The 13,707-nt window shown below is 46.1% G+C and overlaps 1 protein-coding gene across 3 annotated transcripts in view; it reads left to right on the top strand.

Moving 5' to 3' along the window:
* Positions 1-13,707, top strand: part of Sae1 (SUMO1 activating enzyme subunit 1) — a 49,822-nt gene that overhangs the window by 16,563 nt on the left and 19,552 nt on the right. For all 3 annotated transcript variants that reach the window (XM_040734271.1, XM_005086437.4, XM_005086438.4), the window contains exon 6: positions 6,995-7,100. In XM_040734271.1, the coding sequence (XP_040590205.1) occupies positions 6,995-7,100 (106 nt within the window). The remainder of the gene's footprint in view (positions 1-6,994; positions 7,101-13,707) is intronic.

Here is a 13,707-nt window from a genome sequence, read left to right as displayed (position 1 = left end):
GGTGTGATGACCAAGTTCATTGACAGATTGGGGGCGTGTGGCTAGGCATGGCAGCTTGTGCCCGTATTTAAATCCAGAGCCAGGGAGTGGAGACAAGAGGGTTCCTGGGCTTGCCTGCCAGCCAGCCAGCCAGTGTAGTGAGTTACAGGTTCAGGGATAGGTCCTGTCTCATAAAGATGAAGAGTGGGACTGGAGCTCGCCCTTGGTTGGGACCTGGGTTCAGGTCCCTGTGGCACATAAATGGCAGCTTATGTGTGTAATCCCAGCATTTAGGAGGTAGAGGCTGGGAGTCAGAAATTCAAAGACATGTGCCCCAATTTTAGGTTAGCCTGGGCTGCATGAGACTGTTTCAAAACAGACAGAAAGGTCTTTGTAGTGGTGTGTGTGGTGTTTTCTTGTCCTGCAGCCCACCCCAGTATTGGGTACAGAATCTAGGGGCTTGCACATACTGGGGCAGCAAGATGAGCCTCAAGGCCACCGTGTTCTTAGTGTAGTTTACATTAGGGGTTTAGCCAGTATTTAGGTCTGGTGCAGAGTTTAATCTCATGTTTACAGAAGGCAGTTAGGAAAGGGGTCAGAGGCAGTGGTTTCTGTAGCTGGTGTCAAAGGACTCATACTATACTGGAGAAAACAATTGGTTTTGTTAAGCTGAGAAATGACGCGACCAAGCCCATGTTTACTCTTCACCTTGTGGATTTAAATGTTGAGGGGGAAACCAGCTGGCTGGACTGTCCAGTTAAAGTTGCTCTGGGGTGTTGAGGGTCCATAAAGTGCAGGGTCCACAGAAGTGGGACCAAGGCCTCCCTCCGGCAAGGCAGAGCTGTGCGGTTTCTTTCCCTTCTGTGTTGTGTTGGGATAGCTGTATCTGTGGGCCTGATGCAGAGGAATTATTAAGCTCTAATTTTAGTGTCTATTCACAGGACCGTAATTACGCAGAGTGAACATTAGAGTTTGGGCCAGACCTGGGGTCCTTTCTTTTTGAGGCCCAGTCAGGCTTTCTCTGCATGGCTGCAGAGTTTGGTGGGGAAGAGACATTGTTAACCAATGGAGGGCATAAAAGGAGCTTTGTGGGCGGCTCAGTCAGTTTATAAATCACACCCTCTTACAAGTGTGACATTTGGCCCTGCTGTGAAGGGTTTTATGGCTTAAGGGCCTTCTCTGATTGAGGCCTGCTTTTTGCATTCAGACAGAAAAGCCCTGGCTTTGTTAGCCATTCACAGCTGGAAGTGTCCCTGGAGTCACTTCTGGTAGTGCCCTCTAGGGTGGACATGGAAGCCTCTTTTGGGAGCCACTTTATCTCACTGTGAGGAGACTGTGGGGAGCCCAGGCCAGCACTTGGCAGCCGGGGTGCCATCCTGAGGCCCTGCGGGCGCATTGCCCTTAGTGCCGAGTCTTCCTTCACAGGGGACAGAAACCAAAGACATCAAAATACTCCCCAGCTGACCTTGTGTTGTTAGTCAGCTGTTACAATGGGACTGTTGAGCCAGGATTCCAGCCCTGAGCCCTTGAGGGTGCACAGCATGCGGCACATTCCTTCTGACAACCCCCGGATTCCAGACCCTGGCTTTCCTGGTGTGCCTCACCAAGAACAGCGTGAGGCAGGGTGTGGCAGGGTGTGGGCCTGTGGCTTTGCCACCTGGTAGTAAGAGCTGCTCCACTTGGGCAGAGAGGGCCTTGGGATTTTATTTTATTGCTAATTTTTTGAGACAGGTTATCACTGTGTAGTCCTGACTGAGCTGGAACTCAGAATGTAGACCATGCTCACCCAAGTCTTCCTGCTGTCTCTGCGGGCTGGGCTTAAAGCTGAATCCCGCCAGGCCAGGTGGCTCTGGGATTTTGAGGTTCTGTGCAGCTGAGAAGTTCCTCCACCCAGATTTTAAGGCATCCTAAATTGTACAGAAGAGCTAGTGGAGCTCTACTCAGAGATTGCAGGATGGGGTGGGGGAAGCAGCTACTTCCTGTTTCCTGTGAAAGGTCTTTCAGTCCCCCTCTCCTCCCACTTGTCCTAGGTTCAATCAAATGTTGTAAAACCACTTTGGGTTCAAGGTACATGGTGTGCTCCTAAATTAGAAACTTCAAGAAACAAAGAGGAAAAACAGACCTTGTGGTTTTCACACATCTAGGAAGCCTTTCTAGCACACGTGTGTCTGTAAAATAGGAAAAGTCTGACTGGAGGCAGCTGGCACTCAGGAGTTTGTTAGCAACTTTTCATATTTTGTTTTTTAAATCACACTTGTTTGCTCTGCATGCCTGCGTGCGTGTGTGCTACCATTGAGCTACAGCCCTAACCTTCCCTTTAGATTGTGGTCTCTGGGCTGGTGAAATGGCAGTGCGGCGGGTAAGGGAGCACCAGAGTAGAAGCCCTCTAAGCTGGATCCCAGGACACACGGCGGGAGGAGAAAATCAACTGCACATTGGCCGCTCACTTCCATGTGAACACACAATAAATAAGTAAAAAAAAAAAAAATGAATGAGCAAGCTTTTAAAATACGAGATTTTAGTATAAGGGCAGGGAAGCTTTGTTTATTACCATCCATATTCTTAGGCACGGGAAATACAGTTCAGTGTGGTACCACTTCCTACAGCAGAAAATGACAACCCTGAAGGAGTTTTTTTGGGGGGTGGGTTTCGAGACAGGGTTTCTCTGTATTGTTTTGGAGGCTGTCCTGGAACTCACTTGGTAGACCAGGCTGGCCTCCAACTCACAGAGATCCGCCTCCCAAGTGCTGGTATTAAAGGTGTGCGCCACCAACGCCCAACTGACATTTGTCATTTTAAACCTATAATGGAATGAACTGTGATGAACTACATGGATGAATTTTACAGTACATTAGTTTTTGTACTTAATCAGAGAGAACAGAATTCCAAAGAAGGAATTTGACCAGGAACTGAATTATTGTCAAGACAGAAACCTCTAGGCCAGTGAAGGTTGTGCCCCCCCTAGATGTCAAGATCCATTTGGTTCTCAACCTGTCACAGGAACAAATGACCCTTTCATGGGGGTTTCCTAAGACCATCAGAAAAGACAGATATTTACATTATGATTCATAGCAGTGGCTAAATTACAGTAGTGAAGTAGCAATGAAAATAGTTTTATGGCTGGGTGGTTGTAGTACAAACCCTTAATCCCAGCACACAGGAGGCAGAGGCAAGTAGATCTCTTGAGTTCGAGGCCAGCCTGATCTACAGATTCAGGTCATCCAGGGCAGCCAAGACTATATAGAGAAACTCTGTCTTGAAAAACCAAAAAAAAAAAAAAAAAAAAGTTTTATGATTGGGGCTCCTATAACATGAGTATTAAAAGGTTGCAGCTTTGGAAAGTTGAGAACCACTGGTCTAGAGGTATGCAATGCACTGACTGGTTTCTGCAGAGTATTTGATGAGATACTGGTACCAGGTTTTTCCAGGGAGGGCAGTTAGCTGAGATGGGGAGTGGTGTCTTGCCATGAAGGGAAAACTACTCAGTTCCTGTGAAGGGGACACAGAAAGGCTTAACCCTCATCTCTCTAATAACAGGGAGGAGGGGACTATCTGATTGTTCATCCCTGCCCTCTTTCTCTCTCCATGATTCACAAAGATACCCCAGCTGGATTTGAACTCAGTAGCTCAAAGAGGCCTTGTCTTTCAGTCTTCGTGCTTCAGAATGCTGCGTTTATAGGGTGTACCATTGCATCTATTACCACTGTTAACTGACACATGTGTAAATGTGTATGTTGTTGTATATTTCATGTACCGATACGTGCAGATAGAACAGTCATAATAGAACAAACACTGTCGTCTTTGACAACCACATTCTTAGTGTTAGCATAATAATCTGTAAACCTTTTCTGTATTCTCGGCTTCATTTTACAACTAAACATGGGGGACTCTGAGGCTGCTAGGGTGTGTGAATATATTAAAAAGACACCCGAGCAGGGCAGTGGTGGTGCACGCCTTTAATGCCAGCACTCGGGAAGCAGAGTCAGGAGGAACTCTGTGAGTCTGATGCCAATCTGGTCTTAGAGAGCCAGTTCCAGGACAGCCAGAGCTGTTATACAGAGAAACCCTGTCTCGGAAAAAATAGACAAACAAAAGACCCCTGGAAGGGGCAGGCTCCCACTCACCCTTATTTATTTGCCTCTGAGTTTAATCATATTTGTAGATATAAAGAACTCAGCTTTGGGGAGGAGAGATGGCTTAGTGTTTAAGAGTACATGTTGCTCTTGCAGAGGACCCCAGTTCCAGAGAGTCCAATAGGCATGCATGTGGTGCCCCACATTCACACACCTGAAGTAAATAAATGGTTTGTTTTAAAGTTATTCTAAAAAAATAGAAGAAAGCAACTTTGTATACGGGAGTTTAGGCATAAACTAGACGATTAGGTAGCACCATGCATGCTAAGTAGCAAGCATCTCTGGTGTGGCCGAGCCTTGGCTCTCAGCATAAGCAGTCACTTGCTCTCCGTGTGTCTTCACTGCTGCAGAGCTGGTTTCGTGTTGCACGGATGCTGCTGCCGTGCCACCTGCTTTGTAAGAGCAGCATTGTGTCGGTGAGGCCATCTGTGTGTGTGTCTTTGTGGAGCTTGGCTGTCCTGTGTGGTAGTCACTAGCCACATACGGCTATATAACACTAAGTACAGTATAGAACAGACCCTTTAGTGTTTGATATGCACCGGTAGCTGCTGGCATGGGAGTTGTACAGCATGCATACATGACCTACCCCGTCGTAACAGGACAGCACTTCTGGGCTGCTGTTGTGTGAATACATTACTGTTTGTGTATCTGTACTGTTGATGACGGTCAGGTATGCAAACTTTTCCTGTTAGAAACTGTGCTGCTGTAAGCATTCTGCTTGTATATGGAAGACTGTATATAATCTACTTGGGCAATTGTGTTAATTTCTGCCGGGTAAAATTAGGATAAGGGCATCTTAAACTTTCTCAGATTCTGTTAAATAACTGAAAGTTTTTCCCCCTTTCTCACAATATACCCCAGTCTGACCTTGAAGTTGGCATTCTCTTGCCTCTGCCTCCCACATAATGGGAGTATGCCTATGTCACCACCATAGTGGACTTTTTTTTATTTTTATTTTTTACATTTTTCAAGCAAGTGGTAGTGGCAGTGCCTTTAGTCCCAGCACTTGGGAGTCAGAGGCAAGCAGATAATTGGAATTTCAGGACAGCCCAGTCCTCAGTGAATTCCAAGGGGGCCAGGACTACCCGATCTCAGATAGCCAAAACAAAAATTTTCCACCCTGGGGCTGGAAAGATGACTCAGTGGTTTAGAGCACTTCCAGAGGACCTAGGTTCAATTCCCAGAACCCACATGGCAGCTCACATAGATCCTGTAACTCTAGAATCCAGTATCTACACACACACACACACACACACACACACACACACACACACACACACACACACACACACACACAGGCAAATCACCAAAAACAAATTTTTCCCCTTTATATGTGCATGGGTATTTTGCCAGCATATATGAGATATGAGAGAGAGACAGAGAGAGACAGAGAGTGAGTATACCACATGCAGTTTTTATGGAAGCAGAAGAGGGGTCAGATTCCCTGGGACTGGAGTTACACACATGACTGAGCTGCCCTGTGGATGCTGAGAACCAAACCCAGCCTGATGCAAGAGCAGTCAATACTCTTTGCCCCTGAGCTAACTTTAGCAACTTGTGATCAGTTTTAAATCTGACATAAATCCATGATGTTATAAGTGCATATTTATGTCATTCATGCTTATTTAAATACGGGTTATACATGTGTGCAGATACAGGTTGCACATAGAGGCCATGTGAGGTTTTCTTGGTTGCTGTTTAATTTATATAATGAGGTAGAGTGTCTTGCTTGAACCCAGACCACCAATTCAGCTAGTCTATTTCCAGTATGGGCTTGTGTCAGCCACTGGATAGAACCAGGGTCCTGTTACTGTTTTTATGTGGATGGCCTTATAATATCTGCTTAGACCTTCCACCCAGGACACCCATCTTCTGCATGCTTCCTTGGAAATTCCCTTCCCAGAAAATGTCTTTGTGTGATGGTGAAAGGGTTACTCAGGGAAAAACAAGTGTTGTGTGGGGTTTTAAAAATGTTTATTTTAGCCGGGTGGTGGTGGTACAAGTCTTTAGTCCCAGCATTTGGGTGGCAGAAGCCAGTGGATCTCTGCGTTCAAGGCCAGCTTTCCACAGAGTGCTTTCCAAGATAGCCATGGCTACACAGAGAAACCCTGTCTGGGGGCGGAGGCAGTTTGCTTTATTTTTAATTATGTGTATGTGTGTTGGCATGTTTAGATGCCTTTGTGAGTACTGACCAGAAAGGTTTGAGATCTCTTGGAATAGGAATGACAGGACTATAGGAACTGGACATGGACACCAGGGATTGAACTTGGTTCCTCCACAAAAACAATATGTGTTCTTAATTACCGTGCTTTCTCTAGCTCACATAGCTCTCCTTTGGTTTTTCTAGATAGGGTTTCTCTGTGTAACAGCCCTAGTTGTCCTAGAACTCACTTTGTACACCAACCTGTCCTCCAACTCGGAAATCCACCTGCCTCAAATTTTACTCTTCTTGTATATAATTATAAAGAATGCTGTATTTAATAACTTTTAAGTTTTTGAGACTGAGCTCAAGCTGCGTGGCCATCCTCCTGCCTCAGCCCCCGGGTCCTGGAATTGACCCAGCTGAGTCTGGTTCTTTGGGAGGCTGAAACAGGAGGATCTCTGCAAGTTTGAGGCTATCCTGGTCTGTATAGTTTCAGCCTGAGCTACACAGCGGGACCAAAGAGTGAGCCAGGTCTTAGGAGATTGGCTGTGTCATCTCCCACACAGGGAGCATGTGTCCATCCTTCTGTCCCCAGAGAATGCAGGAAGTATTTCTTAGGTCTTAGTGGGCAGTGGCTACCTAGAATAAGACTTTGAACACTGAAATCTTCTGAGCTGGAAAAGAGCTCCTGCTCTGATTCTAACACAGGCTTGTTCCTAACCTCTGCCTTTTCCCACAGAAAGTGCTTTTCTGCCCTGTAAAAGAGGCGCTAGAAGTGGATTGGAGCGGAGAGAAAGCCAAGGCTGCCCTGAAGCGCACAGCCCCGGACTACTTTCTGCTGCAAGGTGAGGCCTAGAGACGGAGCCACCCAGGCAGGCTCCAGCTTTAATTCTGCACTGTGGCCCAGTGTTGAAGCAGTGTGAGTTTCTGTCTCCTCATCAGGGTAAGATGCAGCCTCATTAAGGTCTGGTTTCTGGTCCTCTCTAAATCAGTCAGAATGACTTGTTCTCCAGAGTTGCCCCTCCAGAATGGCGGTCTCAAACCCTTTCTCCTGAGTTTTGAGTTTTATCTTTTCTTTGAGTTGTTTGCTCTCTTCTTGTTGCAATGAGGCCTCATAGAAGAGCCATGCTAGTTTCAGCTTTAGATGATCCTCCTGCTATCCTACCTGGCTTCTCTCTCACTGAATGAGCCATATTGCAATATGTCTTTGCTGGTATTCAGGGATTTATTTGCAAAATACTGGTTATCTTAGTGTTGTTCCTGTCCCTGACAGTTTCACTTGTTTGTTTGTTTTTCTAGACAGGGTTTCCCTGTGTAGCCCTGGCTGTCCTGGAACTCACTCTGGAGACCAGGGTGGCCTTGAACTCACAGAGATCCACCTGCCTCTACCTCTGCCTCTTCTGGGATTAAAGGTATGTGCCACAAATGCCTGGCTGAGGTTCAGTTTAAAATGCCATTTAAAAAATAATTGTTGGGGGGAAAATAATAATTATTGGGACATGGTAACATTTGCTTATAATCCTAGCACTTGGGATTCAGACACGGGAGGATCATAAAACTCATCCTGGGCTACCCAGTGAGCTTAATGACAGCCTCAACTATGTGAAACGCTGTCTCAGTGAGGAAAGGGACAGAGGGTAGGGAGCTTGAGGGGTGAACTATTTTAAACCCTGAGTGTCCGCTCATACAGAAATATTTAAGTGGGTTAAGTAGGAATGAGTGTTAGGCATGTGAGAAATGCCTCCCCTAAGGACTGTGGAAGCCTGTGTGGAAGAGGTGCCAGCTGTACTGTGAGTATCAGCACCTGCTCCTCTGGGCCAGGGTTCTCTGCAGGCCTTGTCTGGCACAGGAAGGAAGCAGTCGCCCCTAGTTTGCAGCATTTGTGGGTAAGGTGAAACCCTTTCTAGCAATTGCTTCTGAAGAAGCCCCTGAGTCTGTCTGTGTCTGGTAGTGTGACTCTGGTTCTGGTGGTTAGGACTCTGTTCCTGACATCTAGTGGGAAAGGGTAAGTGATGTCACTAAACATCCCCACAGCAACTCCCATGCCGGAAATGTCAATGCAAGCTCTAGCCTCACAACTGTAGTCCTAGCTCTGGGGAAACTGAGACAGGAGAATTATAACAAGTTCAAGGCTAGCATCAGAAACGGGGAAACTGTGTCTCAAAATAAAATAACAAAAAAAGGATGCCATCTCTGAGAATGTAGTTTCTGGGTTTTTTCCCCCATCTATCCCAACATCATAGTACTCTCCTAAAGTGTATAGATGGTCCTTAGTTTGATTTTCATTTGTACTCATTCATTCATTGAAGACAGGTTTCTTTTTGTAGCTCTGTCTATCCTGGAACTCGATTAGAACACCAGAGTAGCATTCAACTCAGATCAACCTGCCTTCTCCTATAGTACTGGGATTAAAGGAGGGTGTAACTATGTATAACTGTCCTAATTAATTAATTAATCTATTTATTTATTGTTTTTTTTCGAGACAGGGTTTCTCTGTGGCTTTGGAGGCTGTCCTGGAACTAGCTCTTGTCTTGAACTCACAGAGATCCACCTGCCTCTGTCTCCTGAGTGCTGGGCTTAAAGGCGTGTGCCACCACCACCCGGCTTTTATTCTTTTTCTTGATAAAGGCATCTTACGTCTTCCTGGCTGACCTGAAACTCATCCTGTAGTTGAGGATGATCTTGAGCTCCTGATCTTTCTTTTGTCAACTAGTGGGATTATAGTCATGTGCCTCCGTGTGGTAGTAGGGATGAACCCAGGGCTTAAGGCATCCTGGACAAGCACTACAAGCGCGGTGGTAGGACTTAACCCTTTGAAGTCTGGGTTAAGTCCTGTGTAGGCATGGGTACCGAGAACATTCAGGTGTCTTCACTTGGAGGGGCAAGAGCTTCCTTCTTAGGTAGCTACATTGCCCAGTACTACTTCAGCTTTCCAGATGCTGGCATTCCAGTATACCTACCAAGCCTGACATTAACTGTAATGTCATGACTATGTGGCAGGCTATGACATGGGTATTTTGTTCCTGTAGTTGTTTGTTTGAGACAAGGCTTCACTGTGTAGCTCTGGCTGTCCCGGAACTCATGTTACCCAGGCTGGCTTTGAACTCACAGAGCTCCACCTGCCCCTGCCTTCCAAGTACTGGGATTAGTGATTTACAGTTTATGAGACCAGGTGTTTGGAATAAAAACTGACCTGACTTTGCTGACCTATTCTGTTATTTTTCTGAGAGGAGTGATCCTTACATCCCCAGGGCCTACAAGTCTATTTTAGTATAAATTCTGAAAGGGGCTGGAGGTATTCCTCTGTACTGAGAGCCCTTGCCTAGCATACACAAGGTCTTCATGTTCAGTCCCTAGCAGCACAGAGAAGGGAAGCTTGTGGTAGACAGCAAAGAAGGAAAGCTGGGCTGCATTCTTGAAACCCACCACCTCGTCACCTTTCCTGATGCAGTTCACCCTCGGCTTCTGGAGAATTGAGAACCGGTGTGCAGAGCGCACCCCTGAGGTCCTTACCCTGTTGAATGAGATAAGGGCAGTGATCTTAGGGACTGCTTTGTTGGCCATCAAAGCCTGTTCCTCTTCCCAAGATGCAGAACTGTCAACTAAACAGCCAGTCTAAACAGGGAGGGGCCGGGTGTGGGGCTCACCCAAAATCCCGGTGGTCAGGAAGCAGAGGCAAGAGAATTGCTGTACCTACAGGAAAACAACAACAAAAACAAAAAACAGTGGATTGGGCAGGAAATGGATTCTAATAATGAGACTCTACGACTAGCTGGAAGATGTGTTGTATTCATAGAACTGTGTAATTTTTTGTCTTTATGGTACTGGATATTCAATTCATGGCCTTATGTTAGGCAAGCTCTTTACCACTAAGTACATCCCCAATCCCTCATCTTGTTTGCTATTGTTTTGTTTGTTTTGAGATGTATTCTTAGTAGAACAAGGCCTGGTGGCACTGGACAACAAATTCCAGGTTCTTAGGAGGCTGAAGCAGGAGGATAGCAAATTCAAGGTCTCTCTACTGTAGAATAATCTCAAGATCAGCCTATACAATTTAATGAAACCCGGTCTCAAAACAAGAAATAGAAAAGGACTGGAGGGCCCGGTGTTGGTGGTGCATGCCTCTAACCCCAGCACTCAGGATGCAGAGGCAGGCGGATCTCTGAGTTGGAGGCCAGCCTGGTCTACAGAGTGAGTTCCAGAACAGCCTCCAAAACAATACAGAGAAACCCTGTCTCAAAAAAAAAAGAAAGAAAGAAAGAAAGAAAGAAAAGGATTGGAGGGTGCATCCCAGTGGTTAAAGTGCCTGCCTTGTCTGTGCAACTGGCCAACTGGCCTTAGGATCCTTAAGCAACTTCAAAAAGAGACTAACATGCAGGGGGTGGTGTCTCACACCTTTGATTCCAGCACTCAGAGGCAGAGGCAGGTGAATCTCTGAGTTCTAGGACAGCCAAGGGAGTTACACAGAGAAACCCTGTCTCGACAAAAAGAAAAAAGGAAACTAAACAGACCATCTCTCTCAAAGAGAAAATACATGACCTAATAAATCACACACCCGCAGAGTTGTTTGAAGTATAAAAATGTACAAAGATAAATATACAAATGAACTCATATTTCACTAGATTATTTAGAAATCAGATTTAAGAGACTGGTCAGTTAATTTCTTCCTATCATCTCCTAGCTGAGTAAACAAAGTCCCCAAAAGGCCAATTGTCTTTTTACCCCCACGACATAGTGTTTCTCTGTAGCCCTCCCTGCTTGTCCTGGAATTCAGTCTGTAAACCAGGCTGGCCTCATACTTGGAGATCCTCTGCCTCTGCCTCCAAAGTTTTGGGATTATAGGTGTACACTGCCACTGCTCAACAGCAAATTGATTTCTTTCTTTTTTTAATATTTATTTATTAATTATGTGTACAGTGTTCTGCCTGCAGGCCAGATCTCATTACAGATGGTTGTGAGCCACCATGTGTTGCTGGGAATTGAACTCAGGACCTCTGGAAGAGCAGCCAAAGCTCTTAACCACTGAGCCATCTCTCCAACCCAACAGATTAATTTCTTTACTCAAGATTCCAGTCAGTTGCCGGGCGTTGGTGGCGCACGCCTTTAATCTCAGCACTCGGGAGGCAGAGGCAGGCGGATCTCTGTAAGTTCGAGACCAGCCTGGACTACCAAGCGAGTTCCAGGACAGCCTCCAAAGCCACAGAGAAACCCTGTCTCGGAAAAAAAAAAAAAGATTCCAGTCAGTTAATGGCAAGGATGCTTCCCATAGCCAGTATCCGCATGGAAGGAAGCTGCTATGCCACCCTGAGAAGTGGGTTGAGATTAACATGATGAGAGTCTCACTGTTGGGGCTGGACACCAGCACTTAGAGCACTGGCTGCTCTTAGAGGGACTGCTTCCTAGCACTCACATAGTGGCGCATAGCCATCCATAACTCCAGTCTCAGGCCTGGATCCAACCTCTTCTCATCTCCATTGTCCCCAGGAGCACATGTTACAGCACACAGGCTGTATATAGACAAAATGTTCATACGCAAAGTCTAAAAAGTTTTTTTCATTAATTAAAAAAAAAAAAGAGTCTGTTTATTAGTAACCTAACAAGAAATAAGAAGGATTCAGGGCTTTGACTATAAGACTAAGGCATTGAGCTGAGGCTTCACATGCATGAAGCTCTAGCTGTGACCAAAGAAGTGCGGAAAGAAAAGCAAGTATTATATGTAGACAGCAGAGAGCAGACCAGGCCTTTGTCCTCTCTCCTATCTGGATGTTCCATACAGTTGTAATGGTGGCACTTCTGGAAGAGCAGGGGGCTTGACAGTTGGTCAGGGTAACAGCGTTTGCTTCTCTTGTAGTTGCCTATGACTCAGTTCCAGGGACCCACACTATTCTGTCTGCCCTCCATAGGCATTTCTTTCACATAGACACACAAGGGGGCCGAATGACTCAGGGAGTAACCCCAGCTCTTGTGGCCCAGCTTTGATCCCCAGAATCCACATAATGATGGAAGGAGACAACCAGTTCAACAGGGGTGTCCTGTGTCTTCTGCACATAGTAGTAATAACCGACACGTGAGTGTGGAGGCCCTCGGAGGCTAGAAGAGAGTGTCGGATCCCCTAAAGTACAGTTGACAGGTGGCTTTTGAGGCACTCCCAGTGTGAGTGCTGGAGTTAACCCCTCTGGAAGAGCAGTATTTGTAGTTTGGTCTAGCCCAAACAGTCAGCTAATTTGCTGTTTTTATGTGATAGTTTAAATGATACTTTGAACCAATGAGTGCCTTGCTCTTGTGCTGTTGACTAGATGGGGGCCATACCGTCGTCTGTGCCCAGCTGATCTAGAAAGATGTGTAAGTGGTTTTCGGCTTTTCTAGACCAGAGAAGGTGACGCATGTGAGCTGATAATGATCTCATCTCACCTGATAGTGCCCAGTGAGGACAGACAGGGTGCTTGGGTGTGGTGCTCCTCTAAGAAAAAAGAATCTGACCTCATTTTCCCCGTGCCTAGTGGGAAACGCTGGGTGCTAGATAAATGACTATTTGGGTGTGTGTGACTGGTTATGGCTTGTCTGTTCATTTGTTCCACTTCAGAAGAACTGCTCACAGGCTGCTATCCCTGCAGTGTCCTCTTGCTGGCTGCTCCCTGGGTTCTGTCAAGACTTTTTTTTCCTTTGCACCAGCCTTATGTTATAAGTGTTCTCCCACTGTAAAAATACATTTCCAGGAGCTGGAAAGATGGCTCAGCAGTAAGAGCGCTGGCTCCTCTTGGGCAGGACCTGCCTTTTGATTCCCAGCAGCCACATGGCAGCTCACAGCTGTTACTCCAGTTCTGGTGCTCTTCTGACCTCTGAGGGCACTGGGCACACACATGATACAGACATACGTACAGTCAAGACACCTGTACACATAAATTTTAAATAAAAAATTTTAATGTGGGGACACTAGGTTGTCTTAAGATTATCCCTGAGGTTGTGATCCTCCTGCCTCGGTCTCAGGTAGCTCAGGTAGTAATTCCATCAACCCTAGCACACACCAGACTTGATGTCCAGTATCTTCCTGGCTGGGTGCTTACAGACTTCCATGCTGCCCTGCTGTCCCTGTGTGTGTGCTCCTCATGTCTGGGGACGGGTGTTTTTCCAGCTTGTCTGATACAACAGTGGTCATCCTGAATGCTTCCTGCTGCGTTTTCCACGATCTTGAGAACTGTCCTCCTCTCCGTCTGTGAGCAGAAAGAACTCGTCTTTTTATTATTCTCCCATGGTATGTTGCAAAACATTAAGTGTGAGCTGGTTTCCTGTGGCAAAAAGTTGACTTTGATTTGTTCTTTTTGAGGTTACTGTGAGTTTATCATAACAGGAGTGCTAAAAATAGTAGTTCTTGTATGGAAACTGTTCACTTACCAGCATGAGCAGTAACACGCAGGCTTGGCTGAGAGCAGGAAGGACTGGACTGCAGCTCAT

The sequence above is a fragment of the Mesocricetus auratus genome, unplaced genomic scaffold (assembly GCF_017639785.1).
Source record: "Mesocricetus auratus isolate SY011 unplaced genomic scaffold, BCM_Maur_2.0 Super-Scaffold_100038, whole genome shotgun sequence".
In the NCBI taxonomy this organism is placed as follows: Eukaryota; Metazoa; Chordata; class Mammalia; order Rodentia; family Cricetidae; genus Mesocricetus; species Mesocricetus auratus.
The sequence above is the reverse complement of the archived record's forward strand: the minus strand, read 5'-3'. Positions and strand labels throughout refer to the sequence as shown.